The 12,836-nt window shown below is 32.2% G+C and overlaps 2 protein-coding genes across 2 annotated transcripts; one reads left to right on the top strand and one right to left on the bottom strand.

The window, feature by feature from the left end:
• Positions 1–3,713: 3,713 nt before the first annotated feature.
• Positions 3,714–8,007, top strand: LOC120071923 (Mitochondrial substrate carrier family protein). Its single transcript, XM_039024354.2, has 7 exons — positions 3,714–4,063; positions 6,230–6,315; positions 6,400–6,607; positions 6,862–6,988; positions 7,090–7,274; positions 7,367–7,489; positions 7,575–8,007. The coding sequence occupies exons 1-7, from the start codon at positions 3,905–3,907 to the stop codon at positions 7,710–7,712; spliced, it is 1,026 nt and encodes a 341-aa protein (XP_038880282.1). The 5' UTR covers positions 3,714–3,904; the 3' UTR covers positions 7,713–8,007.
• Positions 8,008–8,449: 442 nt separating this feature from the next.
• LOC120071922 (protein EFFECTOR OF TRANSCRIPTION 2-like) lies at positions 8,450–12,117 on the bottom strand. The gene is made up of 3 exons (XM_039024353.2): positions 11,810–12,117; positions 10,593–10,955; positions 8,450–9,783 (listed from the first exon to the last, which is right to left on the bottom strand). Exons 1-3 carry the CDS (start codon positions 11,870–11,872, stop codon positions 8,803–8,805), a joined length of 1,407 nt encoding a protein of 468 aa, XP_038880281.1. The 5' UTR covers positions 11,873–12,117; the 3' UTR covers positions 8,450–8,802.
• Between the last annotated feature and the right edge of the window lie 719 nt (positions 12,118–12,836).

Here is a 12,836-nt window from a genome sequence, read left to right as displayed (position 1 = left end):
ATCCGCTTATCCTTCTACCATCGTCACCCATTTAGACAGAAAAAAGAGGTCGTTTTCTAACGTATTTGGCTTGAACGAAATGGGTGAATCTTCAACGACAAAACTATATCTCTCTCTTCATTTTTTTATCAATTCACATATATTGCTTTCTGTGGGTGTAAATTTACCATATCTTTTTGTGATTACAATCTTTCTTCCCTTATATCACAATGAAACTGTTTTATATAATCATTCATGTAGTTCTTTCCCTTTTGTAATTTCATTCCATCAATGGAATTGCTATCGATGTTTCTCATAAAAAATAATAAATTTATTAGACTTCAAATTAAATTTTATATCTAACAAGATATTCTTTTAATTTTGTTTCCAATACATTCATGTATTTTTAAAAATATCGAATTGGTCAATAACCTATTAGAGAAAATAAAAAATTTAAAACTTATTAGATAATTTTTAAAATTAGGAGATATATTAAATACAAAAATTAATGTTTTAAAGTTTAGGGACATATGTGAAAGTAATAAGAATAAATGCCTTTGACAAGAGGAAGTTTTCTTTGGTACCTTTCTCCTTCTCTATCTTGTTTTGGATTCCATTCTTTCTTCCATACAAATATATATATATCATAAAGTATTTATTTATTTATTCATTTTTTTAAATAAATTATAGCATAAAGTTAGGTTGGCTATCAAAGCAAAAGAGAATTTGCAAATCCAACTTCTTTTAGCAACAGTCATTATATTGTTTTCATCTTTTTTTATTTTTTAATTAAATTACTAGATAGATATACAATTATTTTTTTTTTAAAATGCAAATTCCATTGGCTATTTTGAAAAGTATATCAACATATATATATATATATATATATATTATTAATCTTGTTTTAAAAAAGTAGTTTTTAAAAGACAGTGAAGGTTATCATCTTGTATTTGAAATTACTACTTATAGCATTTATTTTTTAAGGGAAAAAAAGGTAGAATTAGTTATTCACAAAAATAAGACATCCAAAACTATGTTTTTACTTTCTTTTTCTTGACATTTTCTAATAAAAAGTAGACAATTCTTTTTATAGTACTTTTAAACAACCTTCTATGTCTTCTATACTTCCAATAGAGGGATATACTAGTGAATTACTACTATTTATTTTATATTTATTTTGGAGAAACTATTTTAAATGGTAAATTACCGAAAATATTTTTAAGTATAATAAAATGTCACTGTCTATCAGTGATAGACAACAATAGATCGTGATAAACATCTACCATTGGACGATAGATCGCAATAGACATGATCTATCAAGCATTGTTAGATTTCTATTGCGATCTATCTTTGATAAATAGTGAATTTTATTTTTTTTATATTTGTAAATAGTTTATCCAGTTTTCTAAATTTGAAAATATTCCATTTATTTTTTTATTATTTTAATTATAGATTGTTTGAGGAAGATACTAAATTATAATTTGAGCAACAAAAAGGGAAAAAAAAAAGAATTTAAAATTAAGGATTGTTTTCATATATGACAAAATTTATGATAAACTATAAATTTATATTTAAAAATATGTATATTTAGTCCCTATACTTAAAAAAAAAATATATATCTTGTGAACTTCATTGGCTACATTGGAAGCACAAAGTAAATGACTACTAATGTTTAAATAATATGGTCGTTATAAGATTATAGTTTGGAATCATTGTGACTTCTGATCTTTTAGAAACTCAATTATAAAATGGTGAACTTGTGTTGATAAATTCCAAATTTAATCTTAAAAAAAAAAAGGTTAAAGTGTTTGATAATTAATACTAAGGGATATTTTTAAAAATAGAAAAATAAGAACACTATTTACATAAAATAATAAAATTGAATCTTCTTTAATAAAGATTGATAGAGACTGATAGAAATTAGTAGAAGTCTATCATTGATACTATGTGATAAATGTTGATAGAAGTCTATCAATATTTATTAATGTTTTTTTTTTTATTTTGTTATTTTTGTAAATAGTTTGATATTTTTTTTATCCGTGAAAATTTTCCTAATACTAGGAAATTGTTGTGATTGACAATAATAACTAGTCCCTTAAAAAAATTGCATAGTTGTTTTGTTGATAATTTATATTTTAAATTAATTATTTAAAATGTAATATCATATGATTTCAACTTAAGTATAAGAGAAATAGGCGCCATTTCTTTTTCTTTTAATAGAAAATATGACATTATTTTTTTAAAAACAAATTGGTAACCTTGAATTAATCAATTTGAAAATTTAGGATATTAAATTTGGCTGTATGACCAAATTTATATGAAAATTTAAAACTTGTTGGGATGTAATTGTTTTTTTTAAGTACAACAATTACGAAGATGAGGATTAAACCACTAACCTTTAGAAAGGAATACAATATCAATTATCGTTGAGTTAAGCTCATTTTAACTCTTAGCATGTAAATTATATAATTGTTGATTATAGAAAACTTTACTATTAAAAGCAACTAAGGAACACATTTAAATAAAGTTTGAAATGTGTTTAAAAAGTGGTTTTATCAGTTCATTCACAAAGAGTCTTACAAACACTAAAAAAACAGTTAAAATTTTTACATAATTATTTTAAATTTTCTTGAAAAGCAATCCAAATACAACTTAAACCTTTTTGAAAAGGTAAGAGATTAATTGTATTTAGATAGTTGCAAATGAAAGTTAAGTGAAACTTTCATGAAACCACATATCTATATGTTGGTTGAATTATGCTCACTTTATGAAGTGGAATTTTGTTCTTTCACTTCATAGAAAATTAAAAAGAAGGAAATATATATACATATTTATGTACACATATATGCTCATGCGCTCACATTTATAATAAAAAGAAAATGGAACTTTTATGCATTTAAGAATCTAACCAAAAAAATTAGAAACAAAATACCTTTTTAGTCTCTAAATTTTGAACATAGTTTCTATTTAGTTCCTAGGTCTCACTATTACTTGGAGTTTTGAGTTTAATTTCTATTCGGTCTCTACATATAACGTAATATTCTTACTCTTGAGTTCTGAGTTAATTTCCATTTATTCCATAGATTTATGTTCAATGTTACATTCTTATCCTTAAGTTCTAACTTTAGTTTTCATTTAGTCCATAGATTTTTAAGATTTTACTCAATGGTAAAAATAACCTAGATAGAAACAAAATTCTTATTTCACCTTGATTTCAAATTTGGAATACCTTTTAAAATTTTCCATCTCTTTTTCTTTTTATTTAAGAAAAACGACGAAGAAAGAGAAGGAGAGAAAAAAAAAAGAAGAAAGGGAAACGAAAGAAAACTAAGATATCATTTGTTAATCATTTTGTTTTTTGTTTTTGTTTTAAAAATTAAGCTTATATACACTACTTTCACCGTTAAATTTCTTTTTTTGTTATCTAAATTTAAAAAACCAAGCAAAATCTTGAAAATTAAAAAAAAATAGTTTTTAGAATTTTATAAAAATAGAGATGGTATAAACTTAATTTTAAAAAACAAAAACAACCATCGATACAAAGAATGAGAGAGAAAAAGAGAAGTAAAAAAAAAAAAGGATAAAACGAGAAAAAAACAATTGAATTTGAAAACTCAATACCCAAATATAACCTAAATCTAATTAAACGGTCCAAAAATACTATTCTTAAAATAGAAAAAGTAAAAAAAAAAAATAGGGAGAGCTTTTCTAATTTATCTGTTAGCATAAGAAATAAACAAATGGGGAAAAAGAGTGTTGTGGACTTCTTTGACTGGTCTCCGATTTACAGCCATGGCATGAACCAAATTCTGAAACGCTTTCTTCTTCTTCTTCTTCTTCTACTTTTCCCATTCATTCTGTTACCCCAACTGCAAATCAATTCTCTATCATTGATCTCTCTGTTTCTCTCATAATTTGGTGATCAATGGTGAAGAAGAGAGATGAAAAAGAGGTCGGTATGATCATGGATGGGGTCATAGAAGCTATGCCTCAATACGCCAAGGAGTTGGTTGCCGGTGGGGTCGCCGGCGGAATTGCGAAGACCGTCGTCGCTCCACTTGAGCGTGTCAAGATTTTATTCCAGGTGATTGTTCTCTGGACTTGTATGGTTGATCGTGTTTGTTCTTTGATTTGTTTTTATTTTTTTTCGTATTGTAAGTAATTCAATTATGATTTGTTGGAAATCGAGCTCAATTTGAATGTATATTACTTCTTCTTGAAATTAGAATGTATATTATTAGTTGTCCAATGGGTGCTTCTTGTGAGGAATTTGGTTTTCGAGTTCGTGAATGTATCTTTTCATTTAATTATTCTTTAATCTTCTTTGTTCTCTCTTGGATACAAGAATGAGATTCTACACGAATGAGGTGTTGTGCTGCATGTTCTTTTGGAATTTAGCTTTTAATTTTACCTGGAATAATGGGTTGCTTATACATCAGTAAAAGATGCAACTCCCATTCATTTTTGAGTTCTGATTGTGGAAAAAGCAAGATGCTCTAGAATCCATTAACTTCTTTGCATTTTACTTAATATATGGGAAAAGAATTCTCCACTGGCTATTCTGAATCGTTTTTGTTTCTTTTGTTTTTGAATGACAAAGACACTTCAAACTTATGTAATAAAGTAAAAGATGATCAAAATGAGGTGAGCTCAAGTCTAGGACCAATGAGATTACAGGGAGGCTCTTAAACTGGCTGAAGTAGAAAATAATGGCTTAACCTCTATCTTATCGGTGGAATATCTGGAGGAACTCTTAGCATTTTTCTCTTCTTTAACATCTAAAAAGATTTCTGTACCTAAAGAACCATCAGTCCCATAAAGTGGAAAATACAGAGTTGATTGGTAAAATCTTGTTCTAAGGTAATATTTAGGAATCTAATAGCTAAGTCCACCGTTTATCCTAAAGAAATTTTGTCAAATGATAATGGATGGAAAAAAATTATTTGGATGTCAATGTTGAATAATTCACACAGCTCACATATCTAGAGGTTAAGAAATCTAGAAAAAGAAAAGAAAAAGAAGAATCCTCTCTAATTTACCTTTAGTGTTGTCTTCCAAGTGAAGAACTTGACTTTCTTAGGATTCTTTGGTTTCTAAAGTAGCTTGGCCTTTCCTTGAGAAACAGATGGTTGATCTACCTACCAAAGTATTCTTCATCGATTCAATTTACTGGAGAAAGACCCCCAGGGTTTGAATGCCACATTCTTGATTCTAAACTCATGGATTGCAAGCGCATTCTCCAAAGAAGCTGAAAGTGAAAGAGAGCACCATTCTTTTTTCTGGAGAAACAAACCACTTTCCATTGAAGATATGGAAAGTTGCAATTTACTAAAAGAGGAGAAATGTCCTGCGAGATTAGAAAAAAAAAAAAAATTACTTTAGTTCATAGTGAATTTAAAAATAAGAGTATTTGCAAAAGTTACTAGAGTAAACCGAGTAAAATTGAACAGCGCTGAACAGTCTTTCAAGAGCTTTCTCTAATTCTATCTAAGGTCCAACCCAACAAATCCAGTACAACGTAAAAAGAAAATGAGTAAGTAGGTAGCCTTTGCATATGTTTTGAGAAGCCTAAAAGTTGTATTTATTTTTCATTGATAATGATAAAAAAAAAAATCTGCTGATCATAACAGTTATAGAACAAAAGTCTACATTTACTCTCAGAACCCTTCGTTTAAAGAATGAAGGCAATATTATCCTTCTCCACACCATCATATCCCTTATCAAAGTTGACTAACAAACCAGTCCCCTTGCTGTTGTAACTTCATCGCAATTATGGTTGCATTAGCAATGAGAATGATGGACATTAACTATATGTCTATCCCAGAACTAAACTCTCTGATTTTCTCAGTCATTTTCAGTCATTATCGGTATATTGGTTTTGCTCATCTCGTTTTCATAATAAACATAGGATTAACCAGTTAATTGTTCATATTTATTGCCATTCTTTCCTTTTCATTTCGTCGAAGCAAAATTTTCCCCCAGGCATTTCAAGCATAAAGTTCCCTTATTCCAAAATATGTACTGTGGAATGAACCACCCATTAAGCACTGTTTATGATTTTCATTTTTGGATGTAGATGTTTTTGTTATATTTTAAATAATGTAAGAGTTGATGTTGAATATGTGATCCTTTTTTCGTATTGCAAAATTTCTACTTATAGTCTTGTGGATTCTGTAGTCCATCCAATTTTTTTTCAAGGTAAAGTATTTTCCTAGAAGTTAACATCTATACTTATTTTTCAACTTGTTAGACCAGAAGAGCAGAGTATCAAAGCATAGGACTATTTGGATCTATCAAGAAGATTGCAAAGACTGAAGGTTTTCTGGGTTTCTACAGGTGGGTACATAAAGATCTATAATTTTTTGTGCTGAGGCCCCACCCCTCCCTCGGCAAATGACATATTGGTGGATTTGATCACAGAGGCAATGGTGCTAGTGTCGCTCGGATTGTTCCTTATGCAGCGCTGCATTACATGGCTTATGAACAATATCGAAGATGGATTATCCTTTCTTTTCCAAATTTTGATAGAGGCCCCATACTTGATCTTTTGGCAGGATCATTTGCTGGAGGAACCGCCGTGATTTTTACTTATCCTCTGGACTTGGTTCGGACTAAGTTAGCATTCCAGGTGAAGACTAAAAACAGAAGGCTCCCTCCCCAGAAATAAAGTGTATATAAAACTGTAAACTTCATTTGGCCATGTAAATCAAGAGGTCAATGGGGACAACCATGTCATCTTAACTAGATTCGTAAAAGCTATATTTTAATGCCATAACCTTACTCCCCCCCACCCCAGAATTAAATATGAAGAGTGAATTTTTCCTTAACACTAACTTCCTGTGGAAACATTCAAACCTAATAGATCTGATACCGATAGTGCAGGTTGTTGGTCCGTCAAAGTCAAGTATTCATGGGCTAGTAGTTCCCGAGCATGTATATAGAGGAATTTCTGATTGTTTCTCGAAAACTTTTAAAGAGGCTGGACTAAGAGGTCTCTATCGTGGCGTTGGTATGTATTTTCAATCTGCTCATATAATTTCTTGCATTCTACCTTTCTGGGGTTACTTTACACTGTCAGTTTTCCAATTAATACTCAAATGTCATTGCCAGCCCCATCACTTTACGGGATTTTCCCATATGCTGGTTTGAAGTTCTACTTCTATGAAGAGATGAAGCGACATGTACCAGAGGACCACAAGAAAAATATTATGGTCAAGCTGGTATGCGGGTCAGTTGCAGGTCTGTTAGGTCAGACCTTTACATATCCTCTTGATGTGGTTAGGAGGCAAATGCAGGTAATAAGTTGCACCAAAATTCATGGAACAAAATATAAAATGTTTGAATTCTGAACTATATAGAACCTATGTGTGAAAATTCGCCTGAACAGGTTCAACGTCTACTAGCATCCAACAGTACGGAGATGATGGGAACATTTGAAACCCTTGCTTTGATAGCTCGAAAGCAAGGTTTTAAACAGTTGTTTTCAGGTCTAAGCATCAACTACTTGAAGGTGAGAATATCAATTCCTTTACCTAGTTTCCTTCCACATCATTCCATTATAGTGTAGTGTCTAAGCTAAGTTATGTATGTTTCAGGTTGTACCATCAGTAGCAATTGGGTTTACCGTTTATGATGTAATGAAAACATACCTAAGGGTTCCATCTCGAGACGAAGCTGTGGTAGAAGTGGTAACAAATAAAAGAAACATCCAATCGTCCTCTCTTAATACATAACAAGTATTCTTTTCCCATTCAAATCATGTCATATTCTAGAATCAGAATTCATTACCTTAGCCTTGAAATTATTTGTATATGCATTCTTTCAGTCTGTTTAGAGCTCATGATAGTTGCAAGAATCTATGAAGGAATACCGCAAGGCAGAAACATTTGTTATTCTTAGGTCTCCAAAAAGTCAATGTAACTGTCAAAAATGTAGATTTAGCACAAGGGTGTACATAGAGCTGGGATGTCTTCTGTAAACAATGTATGGTCTGTAGGTAACTAATAAAATACGAGTCGATTCGTCATATATCCTATATCAAGTGGAAATGGTTGACTCTCACGAAGCCCTCCCTTCACACGGTCGAGGGAGGAGTTTACTTGAGAACCACTGCCTTCTATGCGTAGAATTTGATTTGTTCATTATATTTCTCACTGTGGTCCATGCCCGATTCAACAGAAAATTGAATTGTTTACATCTAAGCAGGAAGGATTGGACTAAGCTATGCTGAACTCACAATTAGTTTCCACAGTTCAAACATTGCCAACAATTGAGATGAGAGTGAATATAATGCAATTTACCATTTGAATCTATTTTACTTTCTATCCTTATTGTGTAGTCTAATTCAAATTATGCAAGCAAACACACACCAAATTGAGTACTAGGGTGTAACACAATAATTTTAGTTTATAAATTGCTAATGGTCTAAAGATACGAGCTCTTGTTGGAAAAAAGAAAGCACACTCAGACATTTTGTAAACGGCCTTTCTTATTACTCAATAAGGAGGCCTCTACCTCTTTTGTGTTCAACAAGGCAATAAATAACTATACGTTCACGCTACAATGATAAATTAGAAAAAGTAAAACAACAAAATCATGTACCCTATATTACACTAGTTTGAACTGTTTGCTGAAGTTTTTCACCATGTTAGACAGAGGAGTCCTGATACAGATGGTTTCATTCTGAATTGTGACACCATAAAGTTTGTCCTGAAGAAATAGGAAGGAGACTTACCAGCCTTTTTCACGTTTTCTGCAGAGAAAACCCCTTAAATGAAGTTGGTTTACAAATATGATTACACACTTTTCACACTGGATTTAGACCTAGCTGACAGAACCGGTATCGGACACATCGGGTTTGATGCTTGTGGCTAACCTTAAAATCAACCTATTAGTTCTCATTCCCTTATGTTCCCCACACCTAACTCGTCCTTTCACTGGCTGCCTAGTGCAGTAGAGTCCATTGCCTAAGTCAACACCACACATTCTTTCAAGGCCTGAACTGAGATCAGAAAGTCCTGAAGAATTGCCTTGTGCTATCAAAATTGACTCAGGTGTTGATATGGGTGAAGTTTGCTTGTACTTCAAAGTGGCATGATTATCTTGGCTTGTAATCACATCGAGTGAAGTCGATCTACGAATTCTTTGCCCTTTGTGTTCTTCACATCGTTTCCTTCCTTGGACTGGGGGTCTTCTACATGGAGAGCCATCATATAGAACAACTCCACAAATTGGAATAAAACTCCCCTTATTAGGAAATGAATCCGAAACGGAGCATTCTTCTTTGTAATTAGAAATCTCAGTAATACTACCAGAGAAGTCTTTATCACCTATGCCAGATGAGTTCTTCAGTAACCCATTAATTTTCATCCCTTTATGTTCAGCACACCTCTTTCTTCCTTCAACAGGGGGCTTCCTACAAACCACGCCATAACCTTCGACTACTCCACAGCTATTGTTATCTGTCTCATTAACATCATCAGTGTCGACAACTAGCCTAGGCCGAGATCTGCTGAAGTTGAGAATGCGAGAAAAGAAACTGTTCCTCTTCTCAGCATATTCAGCTGGTTTGTTCTCTGGTGGGATGGGCTTGCTTGTTTTAATTTTGATGCCCATTTGCTTCTGTCTAAAAGGCAGAAGCTGCCTGGAAATGAAGGTAAATTTTGTAGTTCGTGAAGCAATATTGTCGAGTTTTGTAAGTACATCATTATGGCGTCTTGCACCATTACCACTTGTATTCCATGCATAGTCAAATGTTTTAAGCAGTTGAGCTTCTGTCATTTGAGCATCCTTCTTGTTTTTCATCTGTCTAAGCAGCAAAAGAAATGAGAAACATGGAAAGGCAAAAACAATAAAATGCAGAAAGAGATGCATTGATCTCGAGAGGAGATGATGAGATTGCTAATTCATGTATTCTTTTTTAAGGAATTTGCCCCCCGTCTATGTTAGGATATCTCCTAATATGAACACTCAAGAACCACATAGAACACTAAAAGATAGAAATATATATTGCAATTTCAATGAAGAAACTACAATATATCAGTTTTCTTGTAGGCTACTCTCTCCCAACTTCTTCAAAGAAAATCTCACAAAATCATTCACGCCTCTAGGCTCACTCTCATCAACTCACCAACTATTTATAACTAAAAGCTATTTATTAATATGCCCCTTCTAATAACCACACTAACAATCCTAATATTTCTCTAATTAGGTGTCTCATAGACAGAAACTAAGACTTTCTTTATTAAGATCACTCAAAGGTTCAAACCTGCAACCTCTAGGTATGTGTTTCTCAGACTTAAAAGAAACCACAATCCTTAACTAATAGGATTGCTCCTTGAGGGATTTACAATTCGTGCATTTGCAAGAACTAATTTCATATCTCTTGCAAAGAAAAAATACGGCTTTCATCTACAAAACACAAAAGGGTGGGGAACTGTTTTCTTCTAGAGCACTCAAAAGATACTGCAAACAACCAACATTTAGATGCCAATGAAAAGTTGCCATCATGAAACAAACTAATGCAATAGATTAGCTATTTCCCTGAGGCACTACAAGAACTAGATGAAACTATTTGATTCAAGCATATATAGAAACAAAACAAACATACTTACGGGAGCCCATCTATACACGACGGAGTACCCTCTTGAGAACATTTCTTGAAATAAACCAGGTCCCTTTTCGAGGGGAACAACTTTACAGTCAACAACACATAAATAACCATTGCCCAAATGAGAACCTGAACGACCATAGTGCTGTAGTCGCGTTCTCACATTGTCGGCTTCGCCAAGGTAGACAACAACTATCCAGTCTGCATCTAGTTTAGGTATCTCACGACCCAAACCGGAGCTAGATACAGCAATGCCAAGCTCATACAATCCAGGACCTGAAACTTTAGGAAGATTATGAATTCTGTACCTTTCTGCACCTTCCTTCCCCAATGAATAGTCTTCCCAATCAGAAGGGGCAACAAGAATCTAAGACATCACAACAAGCAACACAATGAGGAAAATGGAAAAGAGTAAACAGCCCCCAACAACCCCATCAACATGTTCCTTAAGTTTGGTTATGATGCTTACAAGTGGCACTGCTTCGGTTTTTTTTTTTTAAGAAACAATTTTGTTGATAAATGAAACATCCAAAGAGTATAAAAAACCATAAAGAGATGCATGAAGAATCAAAGGAGTCCTATCAAAAGAAATAGTTACAACATAAACCAAGGGGGAAGGGGACGAAAAAAAGGAGAGAAAATCGGAAAGATGTCAGTTGGATTGACAAGGCGAGAAGCCCTCAAATCTCTTGTGAAACGAAAGGAAAAATCCAAACAAACCAACAATCCAAGGAGCATCAATCCGAGGCTCCCAAAGAGGCAGTGATTTAGTTACTACTAATAACAAGAAAATGACACATATCTCTAGAATGATATGATATTGTTCACTTTGAACACAAACTCTTGGCTTTACTTTTAGCTCACTCCAAAAGACCTTATACCAGATAATTGTTCTTACTTATATACCCATTGTCATCTCCTTATATAATCTATTATGAGACTTTCATCGCATTCCCAGCATCACTCATGAAAACAGCAAATGAAAGGCAAGAGTCTTAGATCCAAATCAAGATTGACAAAAGAAAGGCTGTGAAGATACAATGCACAGTTAAAACTAGAGGCTGAACATTTTAGAATCAGATGATTATATGAAAACACCAATTGAAGCTGGTTCATATAATTATCCTAAAAGATTGCAATAGCTTCAAATTTAAGCTCATTTATGTAATCAGGAAGGGGGGAACCCACCAAAAATTGAAGATAGAGAGAGAGAGATCGAACCTCCCATTTGGAGAAATTGGAATCGTGTTTGGTGCGTTTACAGTCTTCCCTCTTCAGTCTCATCGGAGAAAACTCGGCCACCGTCGTGCTAGGCGGTTAAGAAAGAGAATTGCTCCGATTTGAAGCGAAGTCTCGATCTCTTGTACAATGAGAAACTTCGACCAAATGTGGAAACAAATTTGAATTGGAAAGATCCGTTGCCATTTATTTATTGATAGCTGCCGTTCGTCGGAGATCGAGAAAAAGCAATGGAATTATGAAAATTGGATTAGTTAGGGATAACTCGTAATTCAATTCAATTCCAAGCCGTTATTTTATGGATCAAATTACCACAATATAACCGATTAATTTTCTCTTTAATTTTTCTTTTGTATGTTAAATTTATATTGTTTTTTTTTTAAATGTTGAAACTAACTTAATTCAACAAACATAAACTACCTGGATCGTAGATATAGTTTGGTATGGTTATTAAATATCCGAGTGATAATTAATATATATATATAGATTTGTAAGATAGTTAATATATCTGGAAATTAAATATTTTTTTATTTCTCCATTTTGTAGATAGAAATTAAAACTAAATAGTTATTTAATTAAATGTAAAAAAATGAGTGGTATAGTCATCAATGAAATTTAGCATTATTTAATATATTGTTATATTAATGAATTATTTAATCACTTAAAATATAACTAAATGAATATTTGGTAATTAAATAAATATAAATTAACTAGAATAGTAATAATTTATAAATATTATTTTTTTAGTTAATCATACTATATATTTACTGTTCATTTCTCAAAGTATAAAAATCTCATTCGTATGAATGGTACTAAAAAAGACTTATGTCTTATGAGTTTTAAAGTTCCTTGGATAACATCCTAAGTTTTAAAAAGTGAAATCATTTGAAACAAACAATTTGAAATCTCATGATAAAATCCGTAAACAAACAGTAGGGTTTAGGATTTACATGGGTTGGATTAGGTTGAGTTGATGATGTTTTTGGACCAACCCCAAAATTTGGGTTGG

This window comes from Benincasa hispida, chromosome 2 (genome assembly GCF_027475165.1).
Source record: "Benincasa hispida cultivar pf3 chromosome 2, pf3_genome.v1.1, whole genome shotgun sequence".
In the NCBI taxonomy this organism is placed as follows: Eukaryota; Viridiplantae; Streptophyta; class Magnoliopsida; order Cucurbitales; family Cucurbitaceae; genus Benincasa; species Benincasa hispida.
The sequence above is the reverse complement of the archived record's forward strand: the minus strand, read 5'-3'. Positions and strand labels throughout refer to the sequence as shown.

Coding starts and splice junctions, on each gene's coding strand:
- LOC120071923 (XM_039024354.2), top strand. CDS start 3,905: ATGGTGAAGAAGAGAGATGAAAAAGAGGTCGGTATGATCATGGATGGG. Junction 6,316..6,399: donor GGTTTTCTGGGTTTCTACAG/GTGGGTACATAA, acceptor ATTTGATCACAG/AGGCAATGGTGCTAGTGTCG. Junction 7,275..7,366: donor TGGTTAGGAGGCAAATGCAG/GTAATAAGTTGC, acceptor TCGCCTGAACAG/GTTCAACGTCTACTAGCATC.
- LOC120071922 (XM_039024353.2), bottom strand. CDS start 11,872: ATGAGACTGAAGAGGGAAGACTGTAAACGCACCAAACACGATTCCAAT. Junction 10,956..11,809: donor CCAATTTCTCCAAATGGGAG/GTTCGATCTCTC, acceptor GTGATGTCTTAG/ATTCTTGTTGCCCCTTCTGA. Junction 9,784..10,592: donor TCGTGTATAGATGGGCTCCC/GTAAGTATGTTT, acceptor CTGCTTAGACAG/ATGAAAAACAAGAAGGATGC.